Here is a 23,096-nt window from a genome sequence, read left to right as displayed (position 1 = left end):
TGTATTTGTAGCTAATGGAAAATGGCCTTAAAGATTAAGTTTAAAATTAAAATTGTTTTGACGTCTGAGGTTGATATAATACTACTACTTCTAGGCGTGTTATTTCAGCTTTTATTGTCTTGGTAGCTGTGCTGCTACGCATGAAGAAAGGACTCACTTGTATCATATGCTTTGTGATAGTTAATGGGGGGCATCCTGATATCTTTTATCTTCTGAGGAGCATGTCTTTACTTGTAGCTCATCTCTTAGTTGCTGTAGAAGAAATGTCAGTGTCTTGGTTTGTGGTTACTGTTAGTTCGACATGTGATGGCATAACAAATGGAATAATGAGTATGGATGGCTTGACATATTTTTATATATGAGAAAGAATACAGGTCAGAGTATCTGTAAAAAGTTCTTTTCGGTTTTGGAAAAGGCTGAAGGGGAAGGGAAGAAGGTGGTCAGGGAGAGGAAGGATGATCTGGGGAGTCTTGATTGTCTGCAGCTCTGCAGCTTCTGAGTGCATTGCAGGCAGCCACTTCAGTCCACAGTTCAGTGAACAGTGCTGCCGTAAGACGCAAGCTTTGTCTGAAAACTTGTCTCCTGTTGTCCTTGTCCTGACAGGTGTTTGACTTCACAAAGAACTGCCCTTATACAGAGTAGGTTGTGCCAGATCAGTTTTAGTTTAACCTGGACAAATTTTCTGAACCAGCTTACCAAATGAGTAGATGGATACATTGTGCTGTTGCAGAGGAAAATGTACCATCAGTCATAGGATAGGGAGTAAGAGTAAGAAGCAGTTCTCGTTTATACTAGCTTACCGCGCTTGGGAAGCTTTGGCACAGGACTGCCCTTTGCTTCTGTTTCCTATCTGTAGAAATATCAATATATACATATAGAAGAAAGACCTGGTGAAAGACAGATGCTTTAGATGCAGAGACTATAATGAAGATGACTAACACTAGAAGAGATCTGCCTTGCTTTTTTGAGTGTTGCTTTTAAAAAAAAAAAAGTAGACGTGTTCAAGTTTTCTTAAGTTAGGAATGAAATACACTCATTATTTGTTTGCCAAACTGTTTTATAAGGTGAGGTCAGACAGTGAGCAGGATTTATCAGAAGACATCATGGTTCTTTCAGAAAATGCTGCATGTGAAAAAATGGAAGCAATGACACCAAATCTTCAAAACTGTGAAGAAAAAAAGTCACATCCAAGCTTTCATGTAGCTAAAGAAAACAGGCACCAGGAGATCTGGTCAGTCCTTGAAGCTGTATGGAATACAATAAACTTGTACAGGTACAGTATGCTAAAGAAATCGAGAACTTCTGCAGAACCTTACATAACTTTCAAACAAACACGCATTAGAAATTGCCTTTTTCTTTTCTATTTTAGAGAAGCTATTAGTAAGTAATCAAAACTGACAAAAAATATTACACAACTTGTCAAAGAAGTTAGGAGCATACAGATTATGTGGATTCAGTCAGTGGTCTCCCTAGTCTGCTGCTCTTTTTCTGGACAGTGGCTGAAATAAGTCACCTTAGAGAATGGTGTTGAAAACCTTCAAGAGCCACAGATACGAGACTTCCATGGAAATCTTATCTTTATCCACAAAAAAAAAGAGGCAGTCAAGCTCTAAGTTTTCTTGTGGCTATTTTTTCCAAATCCTGTGGAGGTATACTACCTTATGTGAAATAATTTACTTTTTTTTTTTAAACTTTAGTCAGTTTGAAATAAGTTTTCTTGTTAAGCAAAATCCTTCACTCTATAAAATCCAAATGCAGAATCTAGTGATGAATTTCCTTTCTCATCTACACTCAAAACTGCATGAAACTAAACCCTCTTCCATCTAGATATTTTACCATTGCTGGTATTTTGGTTATTTCTGACAAATCTCCTTAAAAATCACTGAGATGCCATGCTTTTGGATGCTATCACAAAATCTGAATAGATACTGTGCTTTCTTTATTTAGTCTTAATCTGAAATCTTTTCAAAGGAGGGACACTGAGTTATGTCAAGCACAAAGGAACTCCAATTTTGGTGGTCTGGTAAGGATTCGCCTGAATAAACAGTGATAATAACTCTACCAATGCCATTTCCACACTAGCATTTGAGTGTACTATGGAGCTATGCACCAGTGTAAGTCCTCTGGGCACACCAGTGCAAATTAATCTGAACTGGAGGTGGCTTGGTGTGCTGTTCAGGTCAGCTGAGGATCTGGGCCAGAGAACAGTCTCTCACTTAACAGTCCTCTTTCTGGGATAGTCATTGTGAATTTGAAAGTTTTGTATAGACATCAGGGAAAAACTCTTTCAGGCATACGAGTTTATAATGAAAATGCAACTGAACTGTTGGCTCTCACCACCTGTTAAGGGTCATGCTGTGAAAAGAGGATAGAAGTTTAGAACCAAAGGTCAATTCACGCTCTTGCTGATGTCAAGAAAACACTAACATTGCACCTGTGGGGATAGTTCCTCATGAGTGTGCTACAGCTCATCCTCCCAACGTGACCATTGCAGGGAAGGTGTCAAGCCCATTCCAATAAATCTGGAGGATGAAGCTGCTTGGAAAATGGATGGAAAGCACTTTACTTCGCTTCTTTAACCTAACAGTTCTCTTCTAAGAGAGTCTGACTCGGGTGTACTCAGGTCATACATGTAGAGACTGTTTCATTCTCAAAGTTTAATGATAAATCTAGTTAAGTCAAAGGTAAAACAGTTACACAATACAGTCGCCAAAGGAAATTTTAAAGAGAAGTACAATTCTAGGGCATGATCTTTCTACTATTTATTCTAAGGCTATTATAGATAACATGGTTTTAGCATAGATTTACACTTGACCTTGGTTTTTAATAGTCAAAGTACAATGCATGCAATAGATACTGGGTTTCTTTGAACGTTGAGGATTTTTATTAACTGCTTTTCAATGTCTTTTCTTTCTTTCTTTTTAAAATTAGTATTGAAATTTTCCACAAGTTGGGCCCCAATGCAGTAACTTTCACTGCAAAGTCTTCATTTGAAGAAGCTTTTTTAGGTCTGCAGAAACTGTTGGCAGCTGTGAATGATATCCGTGAAGGAATTAGTAGGTAAGTATTTAAGCCAGTCATAAAAGCTAGTGATAGTAACAGCCACTTACAGTCATAAAAGTCACCAAAATCTTTTGATGCCAGACTACAGTTTGTGACCTTAGTTACATGATTTTCAGTAAAATTCTTGGTATCAAGCTACAGAAGAATGCTTTACATTGTCACTGTTACACTTGTGGAGTTCCTCAGTTTCCCATTGACTTTAAAGAGTGTTTGTAGGAACTGGTTTGTAATTGTGGCTAAAGTTCCCGTAACTGCCATGAGCATCCTGAAGAGTTACAGGCCATGAATCTGAGCGGCTGGAGCTATTTGATTTGGGAAAACACCACCACTTCGCATACTTTTTTTTTTTGCATAGTAGCAATGCAAATAGGTTAGAAAACTGTGAAATAGATGCATCCAAATGATTGGGCTTGCCCTCTACATTAACAATCTGCCTTTTAAGTAAATGTTGAGGCATTACACTTCTATTGTAGGCTGTTACAGCTTATTAGAGATTATCTAATAAGCATATAACTTTTTTTCAAGAAGTGTTCTTTCTATTATTCTGCCATAGTAGTGAGCTTTTAAACTTGCATTAGCGGTACTTAGCGGTGCTCATCACAATCTTTGAAGGATCACGGTCATTATGCTATAGCTATCACAGCAGTCCTGCCAGGTATGGACACATGGTTATCCCAGCTGTGAAGTGTGAGGTCTGACCTGCCAAGGCCCTTCAAAAGTCTGAAGCCGGGGATCTGGAGCTCTGTCATTTGGAACCTGAGATAGTTTTCACCCATAACTGCTAGAGTGTTTCTTTGGTTTTTGGTTTTGTTTTTTTTTTTCCCAATAAAAATTATGATAGGAATATGCAAACATTTGCTTCACTTGTTACTGCTCCCAAATAAGTTCTTTTGACCAGAATGGAAAAAAAAGCAACAAGAATATTTCTTTAATTAAAATGTTTCAATAAAATAGATATTCTGTAAGTCCCAAACAAGCTTCAGGGTGAAATAGTGTATTCACACGAGCATAAAAGATCCATCCCTGCATCCGTAGTATTACAGCCTGTTATAGGCTGATTTTCTTCTGTACAGCACACTGATAGTGGGACAAATCCATTCAAAGATCTGTTGTCTTTCAAAGATAAATGGTCTAAATATTATGAAGGTAGAAACAAAAATATGGGTAGAAATGTTAGCTAGAATAGCTTGGTGGTAATTGATTCATTTTCACTGCTGATTATTTGGTTTAGTACTCCCAACTGAAAATTGATTTTAGTAGGGGTTTTAGTAGTCAGTTTTTTCTCTAAAGGAAGTAGCTTAATAGAGCAGGTTATCGCTAAACTTGGTTCTTTTCATTCCAGTCCTAAAGTTCTTGCAAGAAATCTTGTGGTATTGGTTTATATATGTGGTTGGCAAGATTTAATGGGTATGTGGTGCTTCAGGGTTGTTATTTCTGTGTTACTGAGGTGTTTCATTAAAACTTCATGTGGCTATAACAAAAAAACATTTTTTTAATTTCTTTTAGTGAAAGCTACTTATCTCCCCTATTTCCCATTATGGGAGAGCTCTGTAAAAATATAAAGTTCTAATGTTATAGTGGAGAAATCTAATCTACAAAAGATGTACTTTCTTGATTAGAGCCATTAGAATACCTGGAGCAAAGATAAACAGGATTCTGTCACTTGACTTTGAGATGGAGAGGCTATTTTCTGTTCCATGTGATTACCATGACACTTAATAACATTTAATGAAATGGATTTAAAAATCCCTGTCAAACTTTCTAAAATTTTCTTTTCTACCACTAAACCAAAATACATATTTATGCATCTAGAATGATTCTCAGAGTGGAGTAATTTTTCTTGCAAGGTTGCATTTAGAAATGCCTGGTGTGAGTTTGTTCTGGAGATTTGCAGTAGGGGGCATCGTGGACCAAGAAATTCAGAGGACTAACATCTAATTTTCTGTTTTAGTCTTGAATATAGGTATTTAAGTTAGTTTGAGACTTGTGAATCTGAGTCAAACAGTCAGAAGCCATATTTATGAAACATTGTAGGTTTATATATATTACAGAGTATTAAAACAGAAAGTCCGAAGTTTTCAAAAGTGAGAGGGAGGCTTATTTTTCCTCAGTTGCTCAGCCTTTCTAAAACTGAACTTAAAATATATTTATTTTTCTTGATTTTTGAAAAAATTCCTGTCAGTCACTTATAGTTAATCTAGTGGTGTGATTGCAGAAAAGGAGACATCTGGAGAAAAAGTAGTGAAAAAGTTCTAGCTTGAATATTTGGAGGTAATACAGCTTTTAGTGGTAAAATACAAGTGTTTTCTGTGTTACCTTCTATTCCTTGCTGTCCAGAACAAAGAAGAGAGAAACTGTCTTGTGGAAGTTTGGAATTTTTACAAATAAGTTATATTGAAAGTTCAACTGCATTAAAAGTCAGGATTTTCAGATAGTTAAAAACAATCAGAAACACACGATCACACTTCTTGAGGTAAATGTGGGTAGTGATACCCTTTCTCATAAAGAAAACACTATGCTAGTGGCACTTCTACAGTTCTGTAGGTTTGATTACCGGAATGTGTTTATGGCAAATAGAGATATTAAAATGGGGTGAGGTGGGGTGAGGGAAAGAGCTGTTTCATGGAAGAGGTCTTACTAGCAGCTTTTTGCATCAGACGCTATTTTTGTAACTTTTGCCATACCATACAGATTTTTAATTTTATCTTTACTTCTTCCTCTTAACAACATTGGTAGCAGAATGGCATTTATACTGCAAACTACTGCGTACCATCAATGTTCTACAGTACTTCAGCTCTAAAATGAAGACAGTAACTGGTATGGTTAGCAACTGTTCATAACCTACCTACTTCTTTTGGCAACAGGAATGTATTTAAACAAGTATGAGTTAGTAGTCTCATCAAATATAGCTGAACCTTGCAGCCATTGTTGTATCAGCATGTTCTTGAGATTTATGCACTTAAAAAGTGATCATGAAATACCTATTTTCCACTTTTGACAGCAGAGGCTGTTATATATGTATTGGTGTATGTTACCTTGACTAGCAATGAACAAAGATTATTAAACCCCTGAAATTCATACTTCAAGTCAAATTGTAAAACCATGACATATTCTTAAATAATTTTGGGTTTAATAATATTTCTGACTCTTTTCGGTGGTGGTTTACACTTGTGTTTGTGTTGTGTATTATTTGCATTGGGTATTATTTGGAACCAGTTAACTAGGGGACCTAATTTAAGGCCTCTTAAATGAAATCTTTTAAATAAATCAATTATCTTAAAAAATCCTTAAAACAATTGGTTTTCAAGTAGCTCTTTGAGGTGACAGAAGTATTTCTGCAACTTTGGGTTTTCAAGTTAGTGCCAAATCTTTCATCACTGGTAGAAATTCTTCCACTGAATCTGCTGGAAGATGTTTGGGCCCTTCATCTTTGGAGAGAAGAGAGGTTTAAGTACTTATCACAGATAATTACCTCTTACAGATCTTGTTCTAACAAGTGTAGAATGCCTTGCAAGGTATCGCTGCTGGGGGGGACGTATTCTTGAGATATATTTGACTCTATACCTAAGTTACATCATAACTTCTCTCCACTTCCTGCGGGCAGGATGTGTTTCTCTTTTAACCTGTTGAAATTAATGTGTGCACCAATACCAGCAGAAGATTGGAAGTACTTGTAGGCTTTCATGATCGGTCATCTGAAACATATTTTGTGTCTTGTTGCTGTTAAATCTTCCCGTTGATGTACTGATTGGAATACTAGATACAGACAGCTTTCTTACCCTTTCTAAGGCAGCAGCCGCGTTTTAAGTGTATCTGTAGGGGTTTGCATTAGCCAATGTTTTCCCTTGGCTGAATAAACTTCTGATTCAAAGGTTTATATGCACCCCTAGGGAATTTTACATCTTCATGTTTCCTGCCCAAGTTACTTTTAGATAAGAAATCCTTGTTAACAGAAAAGAAAAAGTAAGTCTAATCTTCGGTGAATTGGTAAAGTAGTTTCTAGTTTGATTTTTTTTATCTGTTCGCTAAGAAATACTTGTTTTTTTCACCTGCCAACTTTAAAATCACTCACAATTTACACCATATGCTCTTAGATACAATATTCATACATATTTATACTAATAGTGTCAGCTGTAAAAATATTTATCTGTTACCTACTGCAGTAAGTAACCTATATTCTGCTTTTCTAATCTATTATCTAAACAGAGTTTCTCACAAATTCCCAGTGACTTTCTTTGTTTGGAAAGCACTGATTTAGATGAGGATTCATATATATTGTATATTAAAAATATTAACACCACCTCAGTAGTGGAGCAAAGTGTTACTGTATCAGAACTGATCACAGAATCAAATGTTTTGGGATGAACTCTATGGAGCATTTTGACCATGCGTAGTCAGATTGGCCCATCTGAGAGCAGGATTATGGCTGGATGAGCCGTAAGGCATCTTGCAGAGAGGTATTTTATGTAGAAACATCCCACCCCAGGGGTCAGCAGTAACACAGAATCATCCCCTTGGTTACTAAATAAAAAAACCACTTTATATCAGTAATAACACTCCTGAAACTAATTTTTCTGTAGTATTGTATCCTTTAGTGCAATTACCATGTCTGATGTAGGTAAAAATGTACAGTATCGGACAAAAGGTTTCCTCCTAATCATAGTGTTTCCTTTCCTACATGGATTCTTTGCCATCTCCTATTATATTTGAACTTAACCTAGAGCCTTCTCTGCTGCCAGGGTCCAAGTTCTCCTTTACCATTTTGCCTATTTTAATGAGAGCTGTAAGAAATTAAAAAGTTTCAAGACCTCTGCCTCTGTCAAATATAGCTGAAATTAGTGCTTAGTAAGGTACAGGGCAGAGGTGATCCTCTGGCAGCTGCTTAAGCCTTGTTGCCTTTAAGCCAGTCTAAAAGGCAGAAAAGTATAAATAAATGAATTGGTGTTGTAAAAGCCACGTTCCTTTCTGACCTTGTAAAGCTAGGGAACAGGCTTCTAGACAAAGTGGCCCTAGGATCTGACATCTGAAGAACCTCCACAGTAGAAGAAAGCATGAGCTTGACTTTATTTTGGGGGAAAATACCCTTAATTGCCCAATAGGTTGATGTTGAACAAAACTCTGGCATGTGTTGATGATTGTAACACCAGTTTGAGTCCCTTATTGCAGTGTGGTGTAATGAGGAATTGTTCATAAGCTGCATAGAAGTTTTGTTTTTCCATTTCTCGTCTCTTTTTGCTTCCCTGATCTTCTGACAGTGAGGTTAAACAGGGCTTTTGATGGGTTAAGTTGACTTTTATGCAATTAAGTCATATGCCTTTTTGATTAACCACATGGATTTGTTGAATTGGTTAATGCTTTATGACAGTCATATCAGTCTTAGGCCACAGGCAATTACGTAGAACTGTTGAAGAGGAATGCCTCAGGGCAGCAAATACCGAGATACGGAGGTTTGGGCAGAGTTGAAAGTGATTACCACGTAGTCTCATATGACTTTAATGCATATTCTTTACTTGTCATTGCCCAGAATTTTAGCATGTTTGAGCAGCTGGCAGACTGACCTGCTTTCACTGCCAGATTGTTTTGTGGGTGGTTGGTTTTTTCCCTTCTGTTTGATAAGTTAATTTTCTGATCCTTTCCAGATAGGCTTTGCTTCTTTCCAGGTCTTCTCTATGCACAAGTGAGGAACCACATCCTGAGCTATTTCCCATCCATTTCCATTTTTTATTGTTGTATCTTATGCACTTGGCATCAGATGAGTGACAGGACAGTACGTAAAGAAACGTTCTGAGTGGTTTGGGAAGCCCTGTTGCTTTTGAGATAGAAAGCATTAAGTCTGACTCTCTCCTTTTTTTCTTCTGCCTCTGTTTTATAGCTGTTACCCACAGCCACTTCTTGTATCTTCCTATGATGTGCTGTTCTCTACCTCATGTACTAAAGATTTTCAAAAAACTGCACAGAACCAGACTATAGTTTTCAGCTTGATCAACAAACTCCATTTTAGTGGCAATCCAACTCTCGTGTCACCCAGCATCCTTGCCAACACCTGCTCGAGCATGAGGTTTGGATTAATTAAAAACTGAAGTACATAATGTGGGCCCATTTGTCGCTTGGTTTTGTGTGACTGTGCTGGTAGTAAAGGCAAAGTGCTGCACAGTGGCTTTCCACCCTCTGCTTTTGAAATACATTTGATGTCGAGAGAGAAGAAAAAGCAGTGGTTTAATATGGCAGTGATCACAGTACTGAGATTTGGATTGCTTGTTAGAAGAGTTTTACATAAGAGCCTGTTTGCTTCATGTATTAAGAAGGTGTTCTCTAGATATAGTTCTATAGCTGAGGCAGACTTTTTCACTGAGAAACTTTGAAAACAAGATCGACTCGATCTAATGATCTAGTAGGTGCAGAGCCGACGTGCATACAAACACGTCCAGATTTCCCAGCATACATATTCTCTTAAAAATGTCTGTTTTCTGTAACACAGAATGGTGGCTACAGGAGCTGAAATGAACGTAAACTGATTAAAACCAGTAGGCAGCAGCAGTGGTGTGAAATTGTCGCCCTGCAGACAGGAATGTGTTACAGTTTTCTACAGAAAAGTATATTCTAAGACGGGAGCTAGTATTCTAGTTCCCATCTAGTTGAAAACAGCAATAAGCATGTTTTATGAATGCTGACCTGTTAAGAATTTGTGGGGGAAGTTACTGTGCAAGCTCTTCTTTCACCAGCTTCTTTTCAGCGCTCTGTGTGTAGCAATGGTTCTTCCTTGAAAACAAATATCTTTTAAACAGCAACTATCTTTTATCTGAAGATATTGTAAAGCATTGAGCCAAATGTCAGACTTCTGATTTCATGTTATAAACCCAGAAGCAATTGTTGTCGTAGTCCAAGCAAACGCCATAAAATAAATGACAGGATTTAACATTAAGTTACTTGTATGCTTTGCTTATTTAGACATTTTAATTTGTTTTTGTTTTATTTTTCCAAAGAACAGGAAGCAGAGCCGGTTTGTACATCCACCTGGGGTCTGGTAACTTAGAGTGAGCTAAACCAGTACCGTTGGCTAGTAAGCTTTTGTCACCAGTACAAAAATAAGTATATTTTCCAATTTGATGTCCTGACAAGAAATTAATATGAAGAGTGGCGAGTGCCTGAGTACTTAGTCTGGGAAACATCAGTGGAATAACTGCAGTATCCCAACTAGCGTCAAGGCTCACATTATCTCGTAATGGTTGAAAAGTGCTCCCATCAGTGAGAAAAGATGAAATACAGCGTAGGTGATGCTGGTGATTTCATGGTGTTATGTTTGTGAAGGGAAAAGAAATGTTGGCTGCTTTCATACTCACTCACAGTACAATTAAAGATCTGCAAAACCAGGGGTCTAAAAATGATCTTGGCATTACAGTCTAATATTGCTTTGAAAATGACTTTCAAACTGGTTTTCTTGAAGTTTTACTCCATCATTCTTAGCAAGGCTACACTTAGTTTCTAGATGCTTCTCTTCCCTGGGAAGTTCGAAGTCAGACAAAGAGAAATAGCTGTGCAGAGGTGCCGTATAGTCAGAGGGAAAAGCAGCACCATTTAATCCTGCCTTCCACTCTGTTTTCAGTCTCTTCCTTCACCTTTTCATAGCTCATACATACATTTTTCTCCCACAGAATCCAGGAGCCCCTAATTAATACAGGTCTTTCTCTGCCCTTCCCCCCCCACCCTCCATCCTTCCTACAGAAAACTTACCTGGCTGTGTTTTCCACCTGCAGCTCAGCTGTGGCAGCAGTGTTACTTATCCTACGCCCTTCCATATGGGTCCTTGGCACAGCAGGAAAAATAGAAAATTGACGAGCGTATTTTGCCCCAACATATTGTGTGGCAATATGTAATGGCCTTCAGGTGAAGTTACTACTATCATCTTATGTATTGTGTGTTGTATGGTTTTGCATTCTGTTTTGTGAAAACAAACATGCAAGCTTTCCTCCTTTTTGCATTAAACAGAAGGCAGAACAGTACAAAAATCAGCAGCAATAGAAATCACGCTTTCCCAGGCTTGGGTATACCCATTTATTTATATTGCAGATGACTGATGTGATAGCTGAAGCTGATGCATCGTCCCACGCAGGCAGGGTTGCTGGCTGATGGCAGCACGGAGCTGGTTGGTGGGAATCTTAGCTGCAGCACTGTCTGAGCTGCCAAGATTCCCAGCGTTTCCAAGGATGTTTGCCAAATTGTCGCTGCCGGGGTTTTACACTGTCAAAGCCAATTGCTTTCTCACTGAGGTAGCAGTTGAAGGCTTCGAGGTATTTTTAGGAAAACTAGCCAGTTGGTTCTCTTGCTGGCTTTTAGTTGAGTGTTTTAGTTTAAGGAAAAAATTCTTGGTGCATCTTCTTACGAAGGGGGAAAGAATGTGTGAATAATTTTTGTAACAGTGAGAATTCCTATGTAAAATCATGATGAAAGTAAGTAGTGGACTTGCTAGTTATGATAAATCCTGTGGCATGTCAGTCTTCCAGCCTGTTTAAAATATAGTGTCTTTTTTAACTGGGGTTTTGGACTACTTCTGTTAGTTTTCTGGGTTTTTTCCATTCCTAATTAATTCATTTATAAAAGCTTACAGCTTGCAATGGGAGGGAGGGGAGAATTTGGGCATTTTCCCATGGGAAAGTAAATCGAGCTCTCAAAAAGAAGATATTTTTTCATTATTTTATTTTCCAACTCCAGTCATTTTCGTAATCATTATTTACATACTTGAAACTTGACATAAGGCAGACTTTTATCAGTATTTCATAGTGTATGTAAAGTGTTATATGGCATGTAACATAGATTTTAACGTGCATTTGGGTATGTGTGAGAGGGTTCCGTTTTTTCCTAGTGAATGCAAATGAAGTTACACTGAGGTATAACTGCATTAGATACGCTTAAATAGATTAGGAGAATTAATTTTTGAGAGAATGGCTTCCTTACTGGATCATTTTAGGAGCCTTGTGGAAAAGGGTGTAACATCTCTCAGACCTTCCCAACACCTTCCAGAGAGACCAAAGTTGATGCTTTCTTCTGCGGGTGGTAGCTCTGGTTGTGACGTGGTGAACAAGGACTAAGGCTTTGGAAAAGGCTGAAATGATGCAGAGTGTCATGTGCTGTGCAGTCGTGGCTGAATACAATCCCAGTTTTTCATGTGACACTAGGTTCTTCATAAAGACACCTCTCTTCAGCTGTCAAACCCTGTTTTCATTTCGCAGTATTGGCTGGGAATTGGTTGTTAGTAGAAGTAGCAAAAGTGGTATGTAAATTGTAGCATTTGAGCTGTACGTTAGAATACTGGAGGGAATGAGCTAAAGCTTGAGCTAGTGTGGGAAAGTTTTGTATTGCATGTCACTCTTCTGTTGCTCTGCATTCATACAGCAGGCTTGGCTTATGTGAAACAAAAGGCTTTTAATTATTGCTGGTTCTTTTCCTGTCTATATAGAGAAATTGCTCATAAAAACATTGGTTGAATTTTTAATTAGAAAAAAACCTTCACAGAAAGTCCTTACAGAAATAAAAAGCTCATTTAATTCTTTTAGGGGAGTGGAAAGGGATGGGGGAAGGGAAAATTCTTCAAAGATCAAAATTTTCTTTTTGTTTAAAGACAGTAGTTAGACTTTTTTCATGAAGCGCTTCTGACTTTTTTTTTTAAATCTTCCATAGAGTCCTTTTATACTTGCTTAACAAAATCCCCAAACTTTTCTTTCTCAGAGTTTTGATGCCAACCAGTAGTTTCCAAGATATCTGGACCCTCTATAACTTCCTCATAAGCAACGAGGTATGAAGTTTTCTTTAATGTCTTAACAGAAGTGCTGTCTGACAGAGTTTTTTCATTTAAAGTAGTTATGAGGTTAGCTGTCTCATCATTGTGCTTCCACTAAGCTAGAATTTTGAAGATTTGCTCGTATTTATCAGGCATTGGACATAAAAATACACTTTTAGTTGGCACCTACCAAAAGTTATTAAAATCTCTACCGGTATTTGAGTTGCTTGTGTGCCTTCCTGAGCGCTCGTTTGTTGTGAATGTCTCGCTGTAGAGAGCAAAAACTCTTGAAGCTGAAGTCATCAACACATCCTTGACCTAGTAATTTTAAGAAGAGTACATGGCGCTAGGTGGTTCTGTGGTAAATGCTGGCTGCAGTTCAGAGAGAAAAAAAGATACATTGAAATTACAAGTTAGCCATGAAGTTTTAACTCATTTGTGCTGAAAGATTTTTAAGAAGAGAAATTGAAATGAATATTTGCTGTAGGATAAGAGGTATTTTTAGTATATTACGTATTTCAGAGTTGCAGTCCTCTCCTGTACAGAAATATATATTTGGGTTTTGGGGCCTGTACTTACAGGGTGACTATTTATGGAATTAAGGTGAGTTGGAACTTATTTAGTTTGCTATAGAACTATAGGGTAGATTAAAAGGGGAGGTAAAATTATTTAAGGTCTCTTAGATTTGTGCAGAAATTGCTAGAAAAGGGAGCTGGAGTGATAGCTATCACTCCCATTATATACAGTCATGACTGTAAATTTGTAACATATGATTATATAATACATAGTGTGATGTTTTTATGTACTGTCTCAACTTGAGAGCCTGTTAGGTAATACATTAGCCATATCTGTTTTCCCGGCTGTATAATTTTAATCAATATGTGATGCTTGGTAAATTACTGTGTTAATTCTTTGTTCTTTGTTTTAGATAAATAACAGTATAAAATTCACTGCTGAGGAGCTTTATGAGTGTGTTTCACACGAGATATATCGGTAAGGCAATTACTGACCACATCAGATGGGTTTTGAGGCAGAATTTTAGTATCTACTGTGTTAACCAAAGTACCATAAGGGAAATAATTTGATAAATAAAAAATAACCATTGAAGAACTGGCACAGGGAAGATGAATCACAGAATCATTAAGGTTGGAAAAGACCTCTAGGATCATCAAGTCCAACCGTCAACCCAACACCCCCATGCGCCTCCTAAACCATGCCCTGAAGTACCACATCTACATGATTTTTGAATGTGAGTTCAAAAGTGAGTGGAGATGTTTTCTTCCCCTCCCGCTTCTTTTTTTAATGACCTACTATTACAACATAGTAGGAGAAGACAGAAGTTGAATTAGAGATGAGCCATTAGCAACTACATAGTGATTTTCAGCTGTTTGAGGTGAGACATTGGTCCTTCTTTCTTCCACCAGTTTTACATTCATGGCTTAGTGGCAGGCAGAGCCAGGATAGGTCAGCGTTCATTGGAAAGCAGGTCAGAACATGAGGCTGTGTTCAACTGAATTTGATTATAACTGAAATTCTGTTTGGGAGAGGTATTTCGTGTAAGAGAATTCATTTTTATGAGAACTTGGCTTAAATCAGCGGAGGGAAAAACCCTGCGATTCTCAAGGCGATTCATGAGATTGAACTGTACCATGAAAACTGGGCTCATCGGCAGCTGCTGTGCTACATTGTGGCCATTGTTATTAAGGCCATAAATTAAGCCATTGTACGTTACTAAGCCATTTGTAAATACAGTTAGTAAAAAAGCAAGAAACAAATGCAAGATTCCAAGTGCTGTTTCCATTTTAGGAGGCTTTTTTACAGTTTGGTAATAGGCAAATAAATGTTCTGTCGTACAGCTGAGTTAAAGGCCCTGAAAACATTAATCTAAAAATGAGTGTCATGTGAGCCTTACAGTTCTTCACTGTAAATTTTCTGGCTCATAAAAGGTTTCTTTCTGAATCTGTGTAATTGAGGGCTTGTAAATCTGGGTTCTGTGAGGTTTTTAAAATGCCATAATTATTTTTAATAAATATTAAGTAGTTAAAGACAGGTAAATATGTTCTTTGATATTCCTGTTATATGGATATGAATTAGCTGTAACTTGCCAGGTTATAAAGTGTGGTTTCATCAGCTGTGTAAAAGACTTCCAGATTATTTTAATCTGAGTAGGAAAATTATTCTAAAGATCTCTTCCTTTGCCTGGATTGATGCTGATTTCCTAAATATTCTGTGAATTTGCCCAGGTCACTAGGTTGGGGAGAAAAGTTATGCAGGGAGGGAGAGATTCAATCTACGTATCAGTAGAGAAAGGTAGTTTGGAAGCATAATTGGCTTGAGTTGGTGACCAGCACTTCTGTAGCTCTTGTGTTTTCAAACATCTGTGGGTCATTGTCTGTAGAAAACCTCCAGCTTATGTACAGCCTCCTGTGTTGTGCTAAGGGCGCAAGGGAACGGCAGTTTCTTGATGTTTGAAAGGTGTCGCTAGGTCTGTACTTTATCAGAAAGCCCCAAAACTTGGACCACTGTTGTGAATTTTGTGTGCTGCAGTGGATTTCATGACCAAAAAACCATTCTTGCCAGAACTTTCATTTTCTGGGTTAGCAGTACCGGGTGAGGGTGACACTTCTGTTATGTATAAGTTATCTCCTTTGAAAACATATAAAGCAAAGAAACCTGTTGCTCTAAATTCAATCAATGGATTTTCAAACTACTACTTAGGTCTAATTGTTATTCTCAGTTACTACAGCACTGGAACTCTTTGTTACAGAAGTGAAACAAAATATGACTCCACCCAATAAAGCAGAGCTGCTAAGTGAGGTTTTAAAAGCACTCAATTAAAAAGAGATGTTCTGAGAGGAAAGGCACAGGAAAGGACACTGCTTTAATGCAGGCTGAATCACTTGTGCTTTGGCAGAAATACGCCAAATAAAGTGTTTCCCCTTACTTCAATTATGAGCAAACATTTTTACTTCAGAATTCTTTGGGATTTGCCTCTGAATTCTTTGGGAGAGAAATTCCTGTCTGGAATATTTGCACCCTGACTCTTCCTTTTTCAGGATACACCAAAGATGCTCTTGAAATTTTGATCCAAAGGGTTTCTCCTTATCTGGAGAAGGACAAGGACTACTTAGAGCTAAATAGCCAAAGCTCTGTGCATGATTCTCCCTGCTTTCATGTCCCTAAGTGGTAACACAGGCTTTGGTATCAGTAGCATTTAGGAAGTGCTGTCCAAGGACTAGGCTCCAGATCTTTAGGATTTAAGTAGAACAAAAAGACTGGCCCTGCCCCAGAGATTCACTGTAAAATTTTTTACATCTTCAACAAATTCACAAAATAAGGCTTTTTTCCATCAGAAACTCATAATGTGATTTTTTTAAATTAATACTATTTTCTGAACTTGCCTGCTAGTTGCCTGGCAGATTCCAGTTTTCCCCTCCTAGGTCTGAGCAGCGTTGACCTTTCCTGGTGGGGTTACACCCCCCTGCCCCATTGCTTCTGCACGTCCCCTGTCCTTACGTTGGTAGAGCTGAGATGTGGTGAGAGCCAAGCCCTGTAACAAGACAAAACCCGTGCGCTGTACCAGGTCAGATCTGTCACAGCTAACATCACTGCTAGGGGCGAGGCGGTGGCCTGTGAGGCGGGAGAGGGGATTATACAAAGGTAGCAAAGGGCAGGCCTGGCCACGAATTTCTTCCTTGGTACAGAGTCTTCAGACATGATAAGCGGGCTTACAAAAATCCTAGCCTGGTGAATCTTACTTAATTGGAATGAGGATTTTCCCTTCTGAATAATGGGAACATGTCACAATCCTGAGCTGCTTCAGCAGAATTATTAAGTAGATTAAGGGAGATTCAGGTAAAGCCATTGCTTCTTCCTCCCTCCCTCCCTTCTCACTCAAGTGTTCTGGAGGGCAGTGGGGTGGCTGGATTGCAAGAAGAGTTTCAGAGACATCACTGCATTTTTTGTGGTAAGGAGCTCATGTGGAGACTTAAAGTTACTCATTTAATGCTTTCTAAGACTTTTGAGTTTTCACTGTTGAGTGGTGAACCATTTGTATCACTTACTAAACAACAATCGGATGGAAAGGGTAAGCGGTAGAAAGAATTATTCAGGCTTTGTTGTGCAAGCCTATGATCTTGTCTAAACTAAGAAAATACATTGTTTGGAGGCCTGGGCATCTTAAGTAGCACACCTGAAAGCTGTGCATTATGTTCACGCTGCTGCTCTTGCTCTTTCACCTGCTTGCATCTACCTTCCAGTAAACTGCCAAAGGAGGTGGAGGTGGCTGCGTTAGGCAGGGGTTGGGAAGACGCTTTTGCCTTGGGTCTGGATTGGGCACTGACACGGTGATACCAGCGTGCTCGGTCCATCCGGCCAGATGTTCCCCAGCTCAGCAGGGAGAGCACCCTGTGCCTCCCCTCGTCCTACCGACCGCAGGGCGGGATTTCACGTGTGGTCTGGTCAGAGCAACGGTTTAGTGTATTGTCCCGAGGCACAGTCTGTGGTGACCGAGCGAAGGACTGCCTGGCGGGTATCCTCAGGGAGTGTTAACTGCATCATTTGCAAACCTCCTCCCTTTTCCTGTTTCTTGACGGTCCTTTTCAGTGCCCCAGACATCCCTTTCTGCCAGCGTGGCACAGCTGGGTCTCCCACACCGGTGTCACATGTTTCACTGGAAGTTATCTGCAATCCCATATCACTTTTGTGTTTTTGAGGGTGCAGAAACAAGCTCTCTTGACCTGTTTATTGTTATTTCTACTTGGTGTAGTACCTACATTTGAATTAATCTATTGCACTCTTTTTGGGTCTAAAAGTCTGCATGTAGTATACCAGTTACCATTTTAACTGTTACTCAGCAGCGACTAGAATGATGTAGGGAAAATTATAATTGAGATAAGGGTAATGAAATGCTCATGTCTCAGCCAAGATATTTTCCTGCACTAGTTTTTAAGAGCTCTTCTTGAAAACTGTCAACGCGCTCACAGCTGCAGAGACCATTCATGTTCATGCTGAACATGAGCCAGCAGTGTGCCCAGTTGGCCAAGAAGGCCAACAGCATCCTGGCTTGTATCGGGAACAGCGTGGCCAGCAGGAGCAGGGCAGTGATCGTGCCCCTGTACTCAGCACTGGTGGGGCCGCACCTCAAGTACTGTGTTCAGTTTTGGGCCCCTCAGGACAAGAAGGACACTGAGTTGCTGGAGTGTGTCCAGAGAAGGGCAACAAAGCTGGTGAAGGGTCTGGAGAGCAGGTCTTATGAGGAGAGGTTGAGGGAGCTGGGGTTGTTTAGCCTGGAGAAGAGGAGGCTGAGGGGAGACCTTATCGGTCTCTACAGCTATCTGAAAGGAGGTTACTGTAGCGGGGTGGGTGTTGGTCCCTTCTCCCAAGTTACTAGTGATAGGACGAGAGGAAATGGACTCGTGTCAGGGAGGGTTAGATTGGATATTAGGAAAAATGTCTTTACTGAAAGAGCTGTCAGGCATTGGAAGAGGCTGCCCGGAGAGGTGGTGGAGTCTCCATCCCTGGTGGTGCTCAACAAACATGTAGATGTGGCACTTCAGGACATGGTTTAGGAGACCTGGGAGTGTTGGGTCGATGGTTGGACTTGATCTCAAGAGGTCTTTTTCAACCGTAATGATTCCATGATTCTATTCTATAATCTGTGTTTATAACTTGAACTGCTGAGGTGTCCCAATGTTCGCTCTCGTTCTGTACGCAGGCTGGGCTGGCAGCCCGAGTAAGTACACTGTGTGCTTCCTAATGCCTGCCCAGGAGCGCCTCGCTTGCCAGCCTTGAAACTGAGTCGAGGCACAGTTCATAGCTGATGAATGGAGCTTGTTCCTCAGGAGGGTGGGTGTTCTTTTTTTGGTGTAGCTGTGCCAGCACTATAGGTTATGGCCGGAGAAATGCTACACGTTTACTGTTCTTTGTGAGAGAATTCATCAGGCTGATCTGCCAAACTTGTGTTACTTGTGAGACAAAAAAATACCGGGAGGGTATGGTGTGTATCGTTTTAAAAGCATCCCTTAGTTCAAATTGTATTCAAAAATATTTATATTAAAATAAGTTGATCACGTGGAAAAAAAAAAAAGGACAAACAACAAATCTGGCTGTTGGATATAGATCTGCATTGATGAAGAAAATAAAGTGCCTAAGTTGTGCTCAGCATAGTAACAAAACCTGTTTCCGAGGCTGCTCTGGGAGCCCTCAGGCTGTACTTGTGTGCCTTAACCTTGCTTTTTTTCCTGTTTTTTTGAGGAGTGCCTCTTCAACCATCTGTTTAGAAAGTATCTTTTGGAAAACCAAAGTTAAAGAATGTTTTCTGTTTAATCAGGTTTAGATGCCTCTTTTAAAACAAAAGTCTGAATGATAAATCAGTGTAGTCAGGCAATTTATTTTGTGTGTAAATACATTCTATATAAACACATGGAAGACGGTCTGAGTTGAACCTTCCAAAATCCCCATTCTGTCAAGAAAGCTGTAATGTCACCTTTAGATGCCGGTTTTGTTTTTTGTGGTTTTTTTTGTTTTTTTAAACTACTTAATACAATGGAAAGTAAAAAGCAGCTCTTTTCAGGAAAAAATGTGCCTTTTTACTGAGTTGTGGTTTGGCTGTTTTAAGGTGTTTGTACAAACCCCTTGATTTTAGCAGCTTTAGAGCAAACGTCACTGCTACTTCTTGGGTTTTATGGAAATTGCCTTCTTGGCCATACCCATCACAGCTGCACAGTTTGTCTTCCGCCTTGTGCCTTTTTAGTTAAAAATGGTATGAAATGGTATTTTGAGTCAGGACAACTGGTTTCAAGCTTTGTGGCTGCTTTCCTAGTAGGAAAGCAACAAAATTCCTAGTAGCTGCTCCTCCTCAGAGGATAGGTTTGGTTGGCAAACACCAGAGGAGTGCTTGCAGGAGTCACCCAGGGTAACGTGTAAAGCGGTCGCTATTTTGTCAGCACCGCTGGGGTGCAGGAGGGCTGCGCAGTGCTAGGGGCAGGAACATAAAAATCTGTGCTAATTGTTTAAAATAACAATCTTTACATATGCCTGAGGTCATTTTTTTAAACTCTTAGAATTCAGCTGCCTTACCCGTGGTTGATTTTCCACCTCCCTCCCTTCCCCCCCCCCGCCCCCAAAGGCCATAGCAAATATTTTTGCAAAATCCTCTGGCTTAAGCGTAGAAATGAGGATATTTTTTTTTTCTTGCTCTTTGCCATTTAACCAATTTTACCATCTAATTCCATGTTCAAATAGAAAAACAGAAGCAGGTATTTTGGCAATTTTACCACTGGAAGAAAGGCAAACTGCGCAGGTCCAATGGGATGAACAAATAAAAATGCAGCAGACCTGCAGCTGTTCAGTGTCTGCACCTGGTTTTTATGAAACTGGACATGGGGAAATGACATCCCGGATCGAGTTGTTTTGCCAGCAGTTCTTAAAGCGCTCTGAGGGGTGGAAGCTTTTTTTTGCTGTCTTTTGGAAGAACATTGAAATTGTGAAAGATTTTTTTGTGTGTTGAACTAGAGCGGCTGCTATTTAAGCGTTCAACGCAATTTGCCAGCCTGCCACATGGTCCAGAACGGGAATCCCTGTGGTTACTGTAAACGCATGCTTAGGTGGTTTGTTTCCAAAAATATGTTTCTCTTAGTACTTTTTTTTTCCATGCATGTGTTCTGTATTGACTATGGGACCCTAAGTCCCTTTATGAGGAACTGATTTAAGCAATATTTAACTTGTAGGAGCATAAGGTTGTAAAATGTTGTCTCTGATCGGTGACACTCCACAGGTTATCAGAAAAATGACAGGTGTCGGGCAACTGCGAGAGGAACAGCACTCGCTGCAGCTTGAAATCAGGTTATCCCAGAGCCTTAAAATCGGTCTCCAACCACGTTGTAACTGTGGATAGAGCTTGTTTCTATCTGCAACACGTGCACCTATAGGAAATGTATCATTGACTTGCAGCTTAAACACCACCAGTAAAAACCAGTAACGTTTTATATATTAGTTGAAGGCTCAGTTTTGGGTTGAGGAGACTGAACTAACACTTGCTCTGGGATTGCTCCTTGTTAAAGGTGTCAGGATGCACCTTTACAGGTGTATAGGATACAGCAATGGATAGCCTGCTGTTGTGGTTTAGCCCCAATCAGCAACCAAGCACTGCGCAGCCGCTCGCTCACTCCCCCCTGGGTGGGATGGGGGAGAGAATTGGAAGAGCAGAAATGAGGCAACTCATGGTTTGAGATAAAGACAGTTTATCAGGTAAAGCAAAAGCTGCACGAGGAAGCAAAGCAAAACAAGGAATTCATTCACTACTTCCCATGGGCAGGCAGGTGCTCAGCCATCTCCAGGAAAGCAGGGCTCCATCACGTGTAACAGTTACTTGGGGAGACAAACACCATCACACCAAACATCCCCCCTCTTCCTTCTTCCCCAGCTTTATATACTGAGCATGACGTCATATGGTATGGAATATCCCTTTGGTCAGTTGGGGTCAGCTGTCCCGGCTGTGCCCCCTCCCAGCTTCTTGTGTGCCCAGCAGAGCACGGGGAGCTGAAAAAGTCCTTGACCAGTGTAAGTGCTACTTAGCAACAACTAAAACATCTCCGCATTATCACCACTGTTTCCAGCACAAAGCCAGAACACAGCCCCACACTAGCTACTACAAAGAAATTTAACTCTATCCCAGCTGAAACCAGGACACCTGTTCTATAACAACTTGATCTTTTGCTATAAAAATATGTTTGGATTTCCAGGGATACTGAGTATTCTCTGCTTCTGACAGGGTTAAAGGGCGCTATTAGAATCCCTTTGAATTTTCTTTTGAAGAAATACATGGTCAGATGTCTGTCTGTGAAGTGGGTCCATTGTGTCCTGATAACCCTTGTATCTTGTCTTTCCCAGGGGAAGGTTAGAAGTTGGATGTTGCCAGCTGGCCCAGCTGGAGCACACCATCAAGCAGTGTCACGTGTCAGTGCACACGGAAGCCAAGAACAGGGGCTGGCTGTGACGCTCGGCCCTGGAGCTGCGGTGCTTGGCCACCGTGTTTTCCTTGTCCAAAGAAAGTCTAACAACTCCTCTGGCATGTGTGAGGGAAGTACTCGAGGAACCAAAAATCTGCCTTCTTTTTTTCCTGAAGGTGCTCTTTGGTATTTGAGTTAAAGGGAAAACCCAGCTAGTTACACATGTACATTAAATGTCAGAATTTCTGCTAAGAATCGCAAGCTAACAAACAGATTTTCTGGCTCAAGTGAGGGGCTCGGGGCGGACGCAGGCAGTTCGGTGCCCAGCAGGTGTGCTGGGCGCTGTTCTGAATTCCAAATGGTTGTGTTAGGAGCTATGTTATGGCTGTATAGCAAAACCCATGTAAGGCATCTGTTTTGCTGATACTTGAGAGAAAAAAAGATGATATTGTGACAGCTGAGGGTCTGAAAGGACTGAAAAATGCAGAGCCAGATAGCCGTGATGCTTGCTACCCCTCCAGATGTGAAGGACTGAAGTGTGGATGCAATGCACTTACCCTGTACAGTGAGAGGATAGAGAACAGGGGCAGCAGCAGATGATGTCCATTGTTTTTAAAAAAACCAAACCACAAACCAACCAGCCAAAACCACCTTGGACCTCTTTTCAGAAGAAAGGGATGTTTTTCCTTTGTTAAAACACCTCCTTAATTGTCACACAGCAGCAACCTGCTAGAAACTTCCTTTCGGAAAACTCCTCAGCCTTCTCTTTTGCCATGACCTCTTGCAAAGGCAGGAGAGGTTTTACTTCTGTGGCTTCTATTCTGTGACTCGTCTCATCTCTGCTCTCCAGGTGACAATACATGTTTGAATGTTGCTTTCCAAAACTGCTTTTATGTCCATGAAACTTTTTAAAAGCCATTTTGAACACTGCTGTGGTCTTGCAAGCTACCTCTTCTATGTATGTAGTTGTACAGAGATGAGAGGCCTGGCAGTCCTGCAAGCATTTATTTTGAGAGTAACTTCTAGATGTTTTTGTAAAATCTTTATTGTAAAAAATCTAACTTATTGGTACATTAAATGGCAGTTAATTCTATGCGGCTGTTTCTTTGACTAGCTCTGTCTTCACTTTGCCTGACTGCTGTGGATGGAAGCTTACTGTGCCTCTTGCCTGCAGACACCTGGGAGTGGGGGGGCAGGTAGTTACTGTTGGAGCAGAACTCAGATTAAGGGCTACTTCCAGCCATGTTGTTATCCCACAGCTGCAGAACAAGTACGTTATGCTCAAATAAGCTTATGTTGGCAATTGA

General features: G+C 40.0%; 1 protein-coding gene across 5 annotated transcripts in view; it reads left to right on the top strand.

Moving 5' to 3' along the window:
* SWT1 (SWT1 RNA endoribonuclease homolog) overlaps positions 1-22,882 on the top strand; it is a 41,764-nt gene extending 18,882 nt beyond the window's left edge. For 4 of the 5 annotated variants that reach the window (XM_075096771.1, XM_075096769.1, XM_075096768.1 and 1 more), the window contains 5 exons: positions 1,065-1,273; positions 2,932-3,060; positions 12,787-12,853; positions 13,767-13,831; positions 21,731-22,882. In XM_075096771.1, coding sequence (XP_074952872.1) covers positions 1,065-1,273; positions 2,932-3,060; positions 12,787-12,853; positions 13,767-13,831; positions 21,731-21,836 — 576 coding nt within the window. In that variant the 3' untranslated portion in view covers positions 21,837-22,882. The remainder of the gene's footprint in view (positions 1-1,064; positions 1,274-2,931; positions 3,061-12,786; positions 12,854-13,766; positions 13,832-21,730) is intronic. The other variant, XM_075096770.1, reaches the window with a different exon arrangement.
* Positions 22,883-23,096: the final 214 nt, after the last annotated feature.

The sequence above is a fragment of the Phalacrocorax aristotelis genome, chromosome 6, assembly GCF_949628215.1.
Source record: "Phalacrocorax aristotelis chromosome 6, bGulAri2.1, whole genome shotgun sequence".
Classification (NCBI taxonomy): Eukaryota; Metazoa; Chordata; class Aves; order Suliformes; family Phalacrocoracidae; genus Phalacrocorax; species Phalacrocorax aristotelis.
Note: the sequence above shows the minus strand (reverse complement) of the source record. Positions and strands in the feature narration are given on the sequence as shown.